The 14,576-nt window shown below is 35.1% G+C and overlaps 1 protein-coding gene and 1 long non-coding RNA gene across 7 annotated transcripts in view; one reads left to right on the top strand and one right to left on the bottom strand.

Moving 5' to 3' along the window:
- The window catches only part of sox2ot (SOX2 overlapping transcript), a 258,951-nt gene extending 251,807 nt beyond the window's left edge, over window positions 1-7,144 (bottom strand). For 3 of the 6 annotated variants that reach the window (XR_011008310.2, XR_002456526.3, XR_002456525.3), the window contains exon 1: window positions 6,943-7,130. This is a non-coding gene — a long non-coding RNA (SOX2 overlapping transcript). Of the gene's footprint in view, window positions 1-6,942 lie in introns of all 6 variants that reach the window. The other 3 variants (XR_011008309.2, XR_012397970.1, XR_012397971.1) reach the window with 3 other exon arrangements.
- A 56-nt stretch (window positions 7,145-7,200) lies between these two features.
- dnajc19 (DnaJ (Hsp40) homolog, subfamily C, member 19) lies at window positions 7,201-13,683 on the top strand. The gene is given in 6 exon segments (NM_200761.1): window positions 7,201-7,295; window positions 10,305-10,356; window positions 10,441-10,511; window positions 10,599-10,678; window positions 13,393-13,463; window positions 13,543-13,683. Coding segments are annotated over 6 exon segments (348 nt in total). The 5' UTR covers window positions 7,201-7,292; the 3' UTR covers window positions 13,614-13,683.
- The last annotated feature ends 893 nt before the right edge of the window (window positions 13,684-14,576 follow it).

Consider the following 14,576-nt stretch of genomic DNA (forward strand, 5'->3'; position numbering starts at 1 on the left):
TGGCAGTCAGTTTAGTTTAGTATCAATTATCTGTCACAGCCTAGATATATGAGATAAAACGTCTAAATTATGAGATAAAAGTGCAAACTTTCTTCAAAAGTTGACATAAAGTCTGAGTTGTGAGTCAATCGTTAAAAGTCAGACAGATGGCATGCTAAAATAAAGCAACAATATAATATCTCATAGTTATGAGATAAAGAATCATAGTTATGACACGAAGCTTGTGACACGAAGTGATTATGAGATAAAAGAATTCATTTTAAGTAGAAATGACTTGATCTTTAATGTGGCAGTCAGTTTAGTTTAGTATCAATTATCTGTCACAGCCTAGATATATGAGATAAAACATCTAAATTATGAGATAAAAGTGCAAACTTTCTTGAAAAGTCAAAACAATTAACATAAAGGCTGAGTTGTGAGTCAATTGTGAAAAGTCAGACAGATGGCATGCTAAAATAAAGCAACAATATAATGTCTCATGATTATGAGATAAAGAATCATAGTTATGACACTAAACTTGACACGAAGTGATTATGAGATAAAAGAATTCATTTTAAGTAGAAATGACTTGATCTTTAATGTGGCAGTCAGTTTAGTTTAGTATCAATTATCTCTCACAGCCTAGATATATGAGATAAAACATCTAAATTATGAGATAAAAGTGCAAACTTTCTTGAAAAGTCAAAACAATTAACATAAAGGCTGAGTTGTGAGTCAATTGTGAAAAGTCAGACAGATGGCACGCTAAAATAAAGCAACAATATAATGTCTCATGATTATGAGATAAAGAATCATAGTTATGACACTAAACTTTTGACACGAAGTGATTATGAGATAAAAGAATTCATTTTAAGTAGAAATGACTTGATCTTTAATGTGGCAGTCAGTTTAGTTTAGTATCAATTATCTGTCACAGCCTAGATATATGAGATAAAACGTCTAAATTATGAGATAAAAGTGCAAACTTTCTTCAAAAGTTGACATAAAGTCTGAGTTGTGAGTCAATCGTTAAAAGTCAGACAGATGGCATGCTAAAATAAAGCAACAATATAATATCTCATAGTTATGAGATAAAGAATCATAGTTATGACACGAAGCTTGTGACACGAAGTGATTATGAGATAAAAGAATTCATTTTAAGTAGAAATGACTTGATCTTTAATGTGGCAGTCAGTTTAGTTTAGTATCAATTATCTGTCACAGCCTAGATATATGAGATAAAACGTCTAAATTATGAGATAAAAGTGCAAACTTTCTTCAAAAGTTGACATAAAGTCTGAGTTGTGAGTCAATCGTTAAAAGTCAGACAGATGGCATGCTAAAATAAAGCAACAATATAATGTCTCATGATTATGAGATAAAGAATCATAGTTATGACACGAAGCTTGTGACACGAAGTGATTATGAGATAAAAGAATTCATTTTAAGTAGAAATGACTTGATCTTTAATGTGGCAGTCAGTTTAGTTTAGTATCAATTATCTGTCACAGCCTAGATATATGAGATAAAACATCTAAATTATGAGATAAAAGTGCAAACTTTCTTGAAAAGTCAAAACAATTAACATAAAGGCTGAGTTGTGAGTCAATTGTGAAAAGTCAGACAGATGGCATGCTAAAATAAAGCAACAATATAATGTCTCATGATTATGAGATAAAGAATCATAGTTATGACACTAAACTTGACACGAAGTGATTATGAGATAAAAGAATTCATTTTAAGTAGAAATGACTTGATCTTTAATGTGGCAGTCAGTTTAGTTTAGTATCAATTATCTGTCACAGCCTAGATATATGAGATAAAACATCTAAATTATGAGATAAAAGTGCAAACTTTCTTGAAAAGTCAAAACAATTAACATAAAGGCTGAGTTGTGAGTCAATTGTGAAAAGTCAGACAGATGGCATGCTAAAATAAAGCAACAATATAATGTCTCATGATTATGAGATAAAGAATCATAGTTATGACACTAAACTTGACACGAAGTGATTATGAGATAAAAGAATTCATTTTAAGTAGAAATGACTTGATCTTTAATGTGGCAGTCAGTTTAGTTTAGTATCAATTATCTGTCACAGCCTAGATATATGAGATAAAACGTCTAAATTATGAGATAAAAGTGCAAACTTTCTTCAAAAGTTGACATAAAGTCTGAGTTGTGAGTCAATCGTTAAAAGTCAGACAGATGGCATGCTAAAATAAAGCAACAATATAATATCTCATAGTTATGAGATAAAGAATCATAGTTATGACACGAAGCTTGTGACACGAAGTGATTATGAGATAAAAGAATTCATTTTAAGTAGAAATGACTTGATCTTTAATGTGGCAGTCAGTTTAGTTTAGTATCAATTATCTGTCACAGCCTAGATATATGAGATAAAACATCTAAATTATGAGATAAAAGTGCAAACTTTCTTGAAAAGTCAAAACAATTAACATAAAGGCTGAGTTGTGAGTCAATTGTGAAAAGTCAGACAGATGGCATGCTAAAATAAAGCAACAATATAATGTCTCATGATTATGAGATAAAGAATCATAGTTATGACACTAAACTTGACACGAAGTGATTATGAGATAAAAGAATTCATTTTAAGTAGAAATGACTTGATCTTTAATGTGGCAGTCAGTTTAGTTTAGTATCAATTATCTCTCACAGCCTAGATATATGAGATAAAACATCTAAATTATGAGATAAAAGTGCAAACTTTCTTGAAAAGTCAAAACAATTAACATAAAGGCTGAGTTGTGAGTCAATTGTGAAAAGTCAGACAGATGGCACGCTAAAATAAAGCAACAATATAATGTCTCATGATTATGAGATAAAGAATCATAGTTATGACACTAAACTTTTGACACGAAGTGATTATGAGATAAAAGAATTCATTTTAAGTAGAAATGACTTGATCTTTAATGTGGCAGTCAGTTTAGTTTAGTATCAATTATCTGTCACAGCCTAGATATATGAGATAAAACGTCTAAATTATGAGATAAAAGTGCAAACTTTCTTCAAAAGTTGACATAAAGTCTGAGTTGTGAGTCAATCGTTAAAAGTCAGACAGATGGCACGCTAAAATAAAGCAACAATATAATGTCTCATGATTATGAGATAAAGAATCATAGTTATGACACTAAACTTGACACGAAGTGATTATGAGATAAAAGAATTCATTTTAAGTAGAAATGACTTGATCTTTAATGTGGCAGTCAGTTTAGTTTAGTATCAATTATCTGTCACAGCCTAGATATATGAGATAAAACATCTAAATTATGAGATAAAAGTGCAAACTTTCTTCAAAAGTCAAAACTATTAACATAAAGGCTGAGTTGTGAGTCAATTGTGAAAAGTCAGACAGATGGCATGCTAAAATAAAGCAACAATATAATATCTCATGATTATGAGATAAAGAATCATAGCTATGACACTAAACTTTTGACACGAAGTGATTATGAGATAAAAGAATTCATTTTAAGTAGAAATGACTTGATCTTTAATGTGGCAGTCAGTTTAGTTTAGTATCAATTATCTGTCACAGCCTAAATATACGAGTTAAAAACGTCTAAATTATGGGATAAAAGTGATAATTTTCTTCAAAAGTCAAAACAATTAACATAAAGGCTGAGTTGTGAGTCAATCGTTAAAAGTCAGACAGATGGCACGCTAAAATAAAGCAACAATATAATGTCTCATGATTATGAGATAAAGAATCATAGTTATGACACGAAGCTTAGTTAACTACAGTGTGTGTGGTTAAAAAGTACAAATTCCTGAGATAAAAAGTTATAATTATAATAAAAAGTTCGAACTGTGAATCATGAATATGAGATAAAGTTATTAATTTTAGGAAGAAATATTTCGATCTTTAATGCGGCTGTGAATTTAGTTTAGTATGAATTTCCTTTCGCAGCCTAGATATACGAGATAAAACAACTAAACTATGAGATAATCGTTCAAAATCTTTTAAAAAGTCAAAATATTTAACACAAAGGCTAACTTGTGAGTCAGTCATGAAAAGTCAGAAAGATGGCATGCTAGATAAAACAACAAAATAATATGAGATAAAGAGCCATAGTTATGACACAAAACATAGTTAATTACTGTGTGTGTGATAAAAAAAATCATGAGATAAAAAGTCATAATTATAATAAAAAGTTCCAACTGTGAATCGTGATTATGAAATAAAAGTATGAATTTTAAGGAGAATTATTACTTATAACTTTTAGCTAAGTAATTATTACTTATTACTTATAACTACTATTAGTTATTAGTTATTATTACTTATAACTAATAGCAAGCTGTCTGTATAAACACACACACACAAACAGACAGCACTAAACAAATAAACAAACACATGCACGCGCGCCTGCTTGCTCGCTAGGGAGCGATATTGTGAAACCACCCACTTCTGTTCAAATTACACCAGTTACCGACCGCTCCCGCGCTTTATTCGGAAATTAATTCCCACGCCGTATGAAATCTGCTCGGGTCCCACGACAATGCACAGGTACAACCGCGGGAATGCAGACCTATATCCAGAAGTATCGCTGTAACAGCCAGGAGGAAAAGAAAGGGGAGGAAAAGTCACGGCAGCAGGTGAAACGGGCCACAGTGAGAGAGACAGAAAGAAAGAGAGAGAGAAAAATGGAGTTTACTTTCATTCCCTCAATCGCAGAGAAATAGGGGCTTCTGCTGTAAGTATCAGTGAAAGACTGTCCAGAAAACACACACACTCAGTGAAATTGTGCACAGTTTCTGCATTTTTAAGTAGTTGGCGCCTGGAGTGTTGTAAATACTCGTGCTCGCCTCCCTCTCGACAGAGCGCATATGAGATATATGACGTCAGTACATAATAACCGGTTATGATTATTACTGAACCGAAACCGAATTGTCCGCGTCTGCATCACGGTGCACCAAAGAAACAATCAATTTTGACACCCCTAATATTCCATACAAAATATGAAGCTGATCAGTCAGTTCGTGTCCCGTGACTCGAGGTGGAGCATTCTGAAAAGTTAAGATGTTTTCAACTGAGTACGCCTGGAATACGCGAGCGCATCTTATTTTACTAGCCTGTGGGTTCAATTTTGATGCTCAGTTGATCAAGATGTAACAAAAGAATACGGTCATTTTTCAAAATTAAAGATTTTGCAAAATAAATGATTATTTTGCGCAGCCTGGTACCACTCGATCCATAGACCCGTGCCGGTCTGTGGCCCAAGGGTTGGGGACCACTGCTCTAGCACGTATCTGCAAGCACCACGCACCTTTTTCTCTAGTTCTGCGTCATTTGGATTGATTTTTTGCAGCTGATGACTCGATGCACTAAAGTAAACATTCTAAGCACATCGCTTTGATCGTAGGCTTTAGAGAACAGCCAATGCTGATCACACTGGTGTTATCGTATGCATCAAATGATTAAAACTGTATTCATCTTTCCCCTCCCCGTGCCACTAGAATTAAGCCTGCGTACCACTAGTGGTACTCATACCACAGTTTGAGAACCTCTGCTTTACATTATAGGTATACACTCACATATAAAGTAAACCGTAACTCAAAGCATTTACTGGAGCTCTGGTCATTTCCAGTGGGGTACGTGCCCCAGTAAATGGGCTCTAGCACTGCCCCTGGTTCCCTTAGTAATAAGAACCTCCATTTAAAACACCATGATGTTAAAAAAAAAACATGAAATTTAAAAAACTAATAAATGTTATGTCATATTTCTAACTTTTTAAGTGCATAAAGAAAACTGAAGCTAACGTTAGCCCAAATAGAGGGATAAACTGCTTTTATTTTCACAAATATAAAAGCCGCGTATGCTTAAATATCCTCACTACAGACGTATCAAATGTTCTTATGTTTGCTTTTCTTACAGATAACGATACATATTTATTGTATGTATTTCAGAAATTAGACTAGTTAAATATTCACTCACCGGCCACTTTATTAGGTACACCTTACTAGTACCAGGTTGGACCCCCTTTTGCCTTCAGAACTGCCCCAATCCTTCGTGGCAGAGATTCAACAAGCTACTGGAAATATTCCTCAGAGATTTTGCTTCATATTGACATGATAGCATCACACAGTTGCTGCAGATTTGTCGGCTGCACATCCATGATGTGAATCTCCCGTTCCAACACATCCCAAAGGTGCTCTATTGGATTGAGCTCTGGTGACTGTGGAGGTCATTTGAGTACAGTGAACTCATTGTCATGTTCAAGAAACCAGTCTGAGATGATTGAGCTTTATGACATGGTGCGTTATCCTGCTGGAAGTACACTGTGGTCATAAAGAGATGGATATGGTCAGCATTGACACCATGCTCAATTGGTACTAATGGACCCAAAGTGTGCCAAAAGAATCTCCCCCACACCATTACACCACCACCACCAGCCTGAACCGCTGATACAAGGCAGGACAGATATGTTTTCCTGTTGTTGATGCCAAATTCTGACCCGACCATCTGAATGTGTCAGCAGAAATGGAGACTCATCAGAGCAGGCAACGCTTCTCCAATCTTCTATTGTCCAGTTTTGGTGAGCCTGTGTGAATTGTAGCCTCAGTTTCCTGTTCCACCTCAAGTTTCGACGTTCGCTCACTGGATATTTTCTCTTTTTTCTGACTATTCTCTGTAAACCCTAGAGATGGTTGTGCGCAGATTGTCTTGACCATGTCTATATGCCTAAATACACTGAGTTGCTGCCACGTGATTGGCTGATTTGCTGAAATTTGCGTTGACCAGCAGTTGGACAGGTGTACCTAATAAAGTGGCCGGTGAGTGTATATATTTTCTCAAAACATATTTATGTTATAAATAAACCAGCAACAGCCTACCGTCAGTTTGACCTTTTATACAAAAACACTTTTGAAAACACAGCTGAGGACCAACTTCTTAATACTTATTAATAAACAACCACCGTTTCAGATATTGTTACTATGGTTACCTTCATATTTCTGCACCAATGAGCTCTGACCAAAGGATTTGCTCTCTGACCGTCTCGCCTGACTCGTGTTGGGGGGGATGTTTATAAAATACAACTAATGGACCATTTAATAAGTATTGTAAACAATCCTCCGTAATTTCCGGCCGCAGCTGTATCCCTTCTAGCAAAAACCCGTTTTGACTTACGACAAGACGTTGGGTTTTGCGACGTGCTGGCTCGGTTTACAGCAGGTCGCTGTTTGAAGTTCAGAAGCCTCCACAACAACAACACATGAGCTTGACATTTAGCAGTCAGTTATGATTCAGGTTATGATTATAGACTATTACAACGCAAGATCTTAGCAGGAAAACATGGTGAGTGCTTCTCCATCATTTCAACTCATTTTAACGCGATTTCGGTGAGTTTTATCGTTAGTTTCAAAGAAACTGAGAGGCAGAATTAGCACTTCGCTAACTAATAGTGACCTAATAATTAATCTTTAGAGATTTCTGAGGTAAAATATGTGTATGTATTTCAATAATTGCATCGAGTGTATATGTTTATTTAATGTGGGTACATTCATTGTTAAAAAACTTTGAAAAATATAATTTTATACTGTAAATTTGTGATTTATTTATTTATTATTATTATTATGACACAATTATGCAATAATAGTCAGGGCTGTGGGTGTGAAACAACCTGGACAATATCGATATATACAGTATAATAATCTGTATAATAATAACCAAAAGCTGGAATTTTAATATTTTCTTAAACAAAATGAAATATTAAAATATAAAGTTTCAATTATGTCACAAAGTTTGTGACGGACTGATATTAATGAGATAAAAATTAAAAAGTCAAAAAGTAAAAAGTCAAAATTGTGAGTTATATAAAATAAAATGTAACAATTATGAAACATTGAATCATAATTATAAGCAAAAAGTGTGTAAATTATAGCATAATACATTGTAAGTTTGAGACGTGTTTTAAATAAACGTATACTCTAAACTATGAGATGAAAAGTTTGGTGAGAAATGAATTTGAGAGATAAAAAGACAAAATTATGACTGTCAAAATTCTGGAAATTTCCAACATAGTCTAAATTTCAATATCATAAAAGCTAAAGTTAAAATACTTTCGAGAAATACAGTATGAATGTATGTCTTTGGGCTGTGGGGGAAACCCACGCCAACACGTGGGAGAACATGCAAACTCCACACAGAAATGCCAACTGACCCTTCCGAGGCTAGAATCGGCAACCTTCTTGCTGTAAGGCGATTGTGCTACACACTGCGCCACCATGCTGGCACTACAATCCAAATTAACATACAAAATTATAAATGTATGAATTATTTAAATTAATTTATCCAAAAAAAATCACGTAAAGATTAAAAATAGCTTTAAATAATATATAATAAAGTTTAAAATTATATCAAAATTTTTAACATTAAAGATACTAGGATATCGTGTAATCACTTTTAGATATGACCCAAACCAGTTTCACTTCATTTTGGTTTATTATCATGCAAAACATACATTTTTATTACTATATATAATAGGTATCGAATGTAAACTGAATGTAAATCCATTGGGATCTGATATTTATTTCATTTGCAGAACAATGAGCTTTACTGCTGCTGAGCCTGGCCTAAATCAGATTCACTCCTCTTTGGTTTATTACAGTGTGAACAGCAAAAAGTCAAATGTGCTCTGAATGTAAATAAAGTTGGGGTCTGATCATTGTTCGTATGAAAACGAATGACTTTTATGGCAGCTAAGCGTGGCCCAAATCAGATACACTCAATTTTGGCTTATTACAAGTGTGAACAGCAAAAATCTAATGTAATCTGAATGTAGATCAATTGTTGTCTGATCTGTTTTTCAAATGAACGCCAATGAGCTTTGCTGCAACTGACCGTGGCTCAAATCAGATTTACTCCAATTTGATTTATTTCAATGTGAACAGCAAAAATCTAATGTAATCTGAATGTAGATCAATTGGTGTCTGATCTGTTTTTTAAATGAATACCAATGAGCTTTGCTACGTCTGACCGTGGCCCAAATCAGATTCACTCCATTTTGGCTTATTACAAGTGTGAACAGCTAAAATCTAATGTAATCTGAATGTAGATCAATTGTTGTCTGATCTGTTTTTCAAATGAACGCCAATGAGCTTTGCTGCAACTGACCGTGGCTCAAATCAGATTCACTCCAATTTGATTTATTTCAATGTGAACAGCAAAAATCTAATGTAATCCGAGTCTAGATCAATTGGTGTCTGATCTGTTTTACATATGAATACCAAAGAGCTTTGCTGTGATTGACCATGACCTAAATCAGATTCACTCCAATTTGATTTATTTCAGTGTGAACAGCAAAAATCTAATGTAATCCGAGTGTAGATCAATTGTTGTCTGATCTGTTTGTCATATGAATACCAATGAGCTTTGCTGCGGCTGACTGTGGCCCAAATCAGATTCACTCCAATTTGGCTTATTACAAGTGTGAACAGCAAAAATCTAATGTAATCAGAATGTAGATCAATTGGTGTCTGATCTGTTTTATAATGAATACCAATGAGCTTTGCTGCGGCTGACAGTGGCCCAAATCAGATTCACTCCAATTTGGCTTATTACAAGTGTAAACAGCAAAAATCTAATGTAATCTGAATGTAGATCAATTGGTGTCTGATCTGTTGTACATATGAATACCAATGAGCTTTGCTGCGGCTGACCGTGGCCCAAATCAGATTCACTCCAATTTGATTTATTTCAGTGTGAACTGCAAAACTTGTATTGTAATCTGAATGCAAATCCATTTGGGTCTGATCATTTTTTCATATAAAAATCAATGAGTTTTACTGCAGCTGAGCATGGTCCAAACCAAATTCACTCCATTTTGGTTTATTACAGTGTGCACAGTAAAAAATCGTTAGTAATCTGAATGTAAATCCATTTGGGCCTGATCTTTTTTGTTTCCATATGAAAATCAATGTCCTTTACTGCAGCTATATATAATTATATAAGTATTTTTGAGAAAAATGTCATTTAAAATTAAAAGTGACTTAAATTATTAAATAATATATTTTTTAAAAATGCTAAATTTGATTTCAAATGAAAGATGCTAAGATATCATGTAGTAATTTTGGAGATGTTTATTAAAGGTGTTCTTCACTACATGCAAAAACCACTGCTGATTGGAAAACACTGTATATTTGTGAGATACAATTTAATACATCACACAATCAATGCCGCGCTGAGGAATAATATAAGGATTGTTTTATGATTGGCGTGTGTGATGTGTGGTTTGCTCAGAATAATGCAAATTAGCTCAATTAATGCAAATTGCTCAATCAGAGGTGATTGTTTAATGTGTTTCAGGCCAGTACTATGGTGGCCGTGGGTCTTACCTTGGCGGCAGCAGGGTTCGCAGGTACGATTCCAGCGAAATATCACACAAACATCCGTCTGTTGCTTAATTACAGCCGATTGTTTTCTAATCGTCTGTTTTTTGCAGGTCGCTATGCGGTGCGAGCCATGAAACATATGGAGCCGCAAGTGAAACAAGCTCTGGAAGCGTCCAAATCTGCAAGTTATATTTTCAGATCGTGCAATGCAGAGTTGGCCTCTGTAAACTCGCTAATAACTTTGTTTTGCTTGTGTTTTGTGCGACAGGCATTCGGTAGCGGATACTACAGAGGCGGATTTGACCCTAAGATGAACAGGAGAGAAGCGTCTCTTATTCTCGGCGTCAGGTAAAATATGCTTTCATTGATACTAAGGATGTATATAGCATGTATATAATTAATTGTTTAACCCGGGGGTATCCAAACTCTGTCCTGGGGGCTCAAAAGTGGTTAAGAAAAGCGGGGATTAAAAACAAAAGCTTGACTTCAGTGAGCCGAACTAAACATCCACGCTTAAATTAGTTTCATAACAGCAAGTTACAGATGATTTGATCTAACTAATCTGAGTTTAGTTAAATAATCTAGATAACTACAGCTTGCAACAAAGCAAGAAAGAAGCTGACAGGAAATTGCAGATCGTCTCAATTAAAAAAATACACTTTAATCTAGGTCTAATAACGTTAAATTAAATACTTAATTCAATTGTTGCTTGCACGAAAAAGTTTTAATGCATTGCAGGCTCACTGTAACATACAAAATGTGCTTAACTTCAGCACATTAAGTTTAAGAATAATGGCAAGAGCCGTGCACACACAAGCAGCGGGATTTTTAATTTAATATCGAAACCGCTGCAGAATGCTGCTCTCCCTTTAACAAGTGTGTTTCCCGCACCCTGTATTAAAGTGAGGCTGCTGCTCAGCTCAGTTTGCAGCTTTAAAGTAATTCTTGAAGAAATGTAGCCTACTTCTTTATTTCAGTCAGTGCTTTCTTAACCAGTTAAACTCTGCTGTTATTTTGGGATTTCCGCCTGGATTTTGCCTACCCAAATTTAAAAGCTTCCCAAATCCACATGCAGAGGTGTAAATGCAAAAATTTGGCCTCATTTTAAAGAAAACCCTTTGAATTTTCATAAAACACTATTGAAAGTGTTTAAAATACCTGTATATGTTGTCTGTGTTATAATAAACACCTAAAAAAGAGGCACTTTTTTTTTTTTTTTTTTTTTAATAAACTCAAATGTGAAAGTGTACCTTTCAGGTTGTGTGTGCTCTAGCGTGCTGTAATTAATGTTGGTGGTTCCTGCACATGTCTGTAATCATAAGAAAACAGAAAAATGTCTCCACCATAATCTATGCAGAAGTTATTGTGTTCCAACTGATGAGAGGTGCTGTACAAGCCACAGGGAGCGATCATTGTGTTCATATTTCACTATTATTTTGTTTGATCAAACATAATTCACTGTGTTTGGAGCACGTCAGACATATAAAAGGATTACTTATGCACATCAGCTCAAAAACAGAGGAGAATGGCCCTGAAGCGCACAGCATAAGGTAAGAGATGAGCTGTCTGTGCTATCTGGGGCTGCTTATTGATCATAAATGTATTCATAAATGGATTCATTCAGCAACTGTTTTATATGTGAATATAATTCAGTAAACAGAACGCTAGAACCATATGAGCACCAGCAGGAGCTTTCATTTGAGCTATAACTTGTACATGTGTCATATGAAAAATATGAAAATGAACCAATGTTCAATACCCAGCTCGGGTATCCAAAATACTGTGTATTTAAGTGTAAATAACTTTTGTACAGAAGAATAAAAACCAAAGTGATGCATATGTGCATAAAATATAGATTCTACACTTTCAAACGAAACCACTTACAGGGGTCTGGTGCAATGCGAGCCCTTTAAATCTTAAAGCGAAAGTCGATGACGTCACAGAGTTTAACTGGTTAATATATTTTCTTTAATAAACTTAGTCATTCATATACTACATATAGTGTATAGCAATGTACACCCCTCACAGATCAATATTTTACATGATTATTTCAACAGAATGCTTTATAATGATATGTTTGTGCGTATACATTAGATTATTCAGTACCAAAGCAGAATTTGGATCTAATCTAACAACAAATAAACTGAAGATCTCAGTCCAAAAATGAGTACACCCAAATTAATATGTTGAGAGAAAATAAGTTACATTTTAATAAACAGGAAAAAAAAATCGACATTTTAAAAAATGAGTTGAAATGTTGTAGTTTGCATGTTTTGTTTGCAATAACTTGTTTGAATTTAAATGTATATATTGTTCTATTCTTCTTAAAGATGTTTGGTGTATACAGGTGAAGTCAGATTTATTAGCCCCCCTGAATAATTAGACGGCTTGTTTATTTTTTTCCCCGTTTTCTGTTTAGCGCAGAGCAGATTTTTTCAAAACATTTCTTATCATAGTTCGTTCACGACCAGATTTCTTGTGGTGCGGGAATAAATTTCCGAATAAATTGCGGGAGCGGTCGGTAACTCTGGTGTAATTTGAAAGGGAGTGGGCTGCGTGGATGCTGTGAGGGTGTGTGTTAATGAGAGAGAGAGAGAGAGAGAGAGAGAGAGAGAGAGCGTGGTGCTATGCATCGCTTGGTGCAGTCTCTCTTTCTGTGTGTGTGTGAATGAGAGAGAGCTTCCTGCACAGATCTCTAATTCGAACAAGACAAACAGATGACCGCAAACCTAAGGTAGCATATACGGTATTCAGTTTCTGAATGGTTTAGGCACAAGCCAACAGTTTGGTGAGGCCGTCTGAGCCTTACGTCATCATTGTTTTTATTATGCACCGTAATACCAGATACCGGGGTAAAATAGGGAGGATAGTTTTGACGGTATCAAAATTTGCCAATCGCCCAAGCCTAGTAGACTAAATTAAAACAGGAATACTAATAACCTAAGTATTGCCTTTTTATAACAGTGGTTTATTTATATTTCTGAGCCATCATACGAATGATTTTGAAAGGAGAAAGCAAGTTTGACCCGTGTGCATTTCCCTCTCTTGTGTTTTTCCATTAGCCCCACCGCTAACAAAACAAAGATCAGAGAGGCTCACAGAAAGCTGATGATTTTAAACCATCCTGACCGAGGTCAGTCCTTCTCCTGGCTTAATGCAACATAAGAAATCATTCAGCCTATAAAGTGCTCAGTGTCGTGTTTTATTGACAGGTGGATCCCCATATCTGGCAGCGAAAATCAACGAGGCGAAGGATTTACTTGACGGACAAGCTAAGAAATAAATCTTCTTCAGATGTGTGAATGAATGCAGTCGATTTATTTTGCGATTATTAAACACCATGTTGTCATCTAGATCTGATCTCTTTTTATTTAAAAATGAGCAAACTGAGCGGTGCCCAAATCAGACGCACTCCATTTCAGATTATTACGGTGTCAACAGTGAAAATCAGCATCTATTTTTTCATATGAAAACCAATGAAGTTTAACGCGACTGAGCGTGACACAATCCAGATTCACTCCATTTTGGTTTATTACAAGTTTGCACAGTAAGAATCTAATGTAATCTGAATGTAAAACTATTAGGGTCTGATCTTTTTTCATATGAAAAAAACCAATGAGCTTCACTGCGGCTGAGCATTGCCCAAACCAGATTCACTCCATTTTGGCTTAATGCAGTGTGAACAGCAAAAATCAAATGTACTCTCAATATAGATCCATTAGTGTCTGGTCTGTTTGATATGAAAACCAATGAGCTTCACTGCAGCTGAGCATTGCCCAAACCAGATTCACTCCATTTTGGCCTAATATAGTGTGAACAGCAAAAATCAAATGTATTTTGAATATAGATCCATTAGTGTCTGGTCTGTTTGATATGAAAACCAATGAGCTTCACTGCACTCTGCAGCTGAGCATGGCCCAAATCGCATTCACTCCGTTTTAGTTCCTTAAAGTGTGAATAGCAAAAATTGAATGTAAATCCATTGGGGTCTGATGTTTTTCATAGGCAAAGCAATGAGCTTTACAGCAGCAGAGTGTGGCTATGGCCCAAATCAGTTTAACTCTATTTTGGTTAATTACAGTGTGAACAGCAAAAATCAAATGTAATCTGAATCTAAATCCATTGGGTTCGGATCTGTTTTTGATTTAAAAACCAATGAGCTTTCCTGCAGCTGAGCATGACCCAAACCAGATTCACTCCATTTTGGCTTAATACAGTGTGAACAGCAAAAATCAAATGTAGATCC

The sequence above is a fragment of the Danio rerio genome, chromosome 22, assembly GCF_049306965.1.
Source record: "Danio rerio strain Tuebingen ecotype United States chromosome 22, GRCz12tu, whole genome shotgun sequence".
NCBI lineage: Eukaryota > Metazoa > Chordata > Actinopteri > Cypriniformes > Danionidae > Danio > Danio rerio.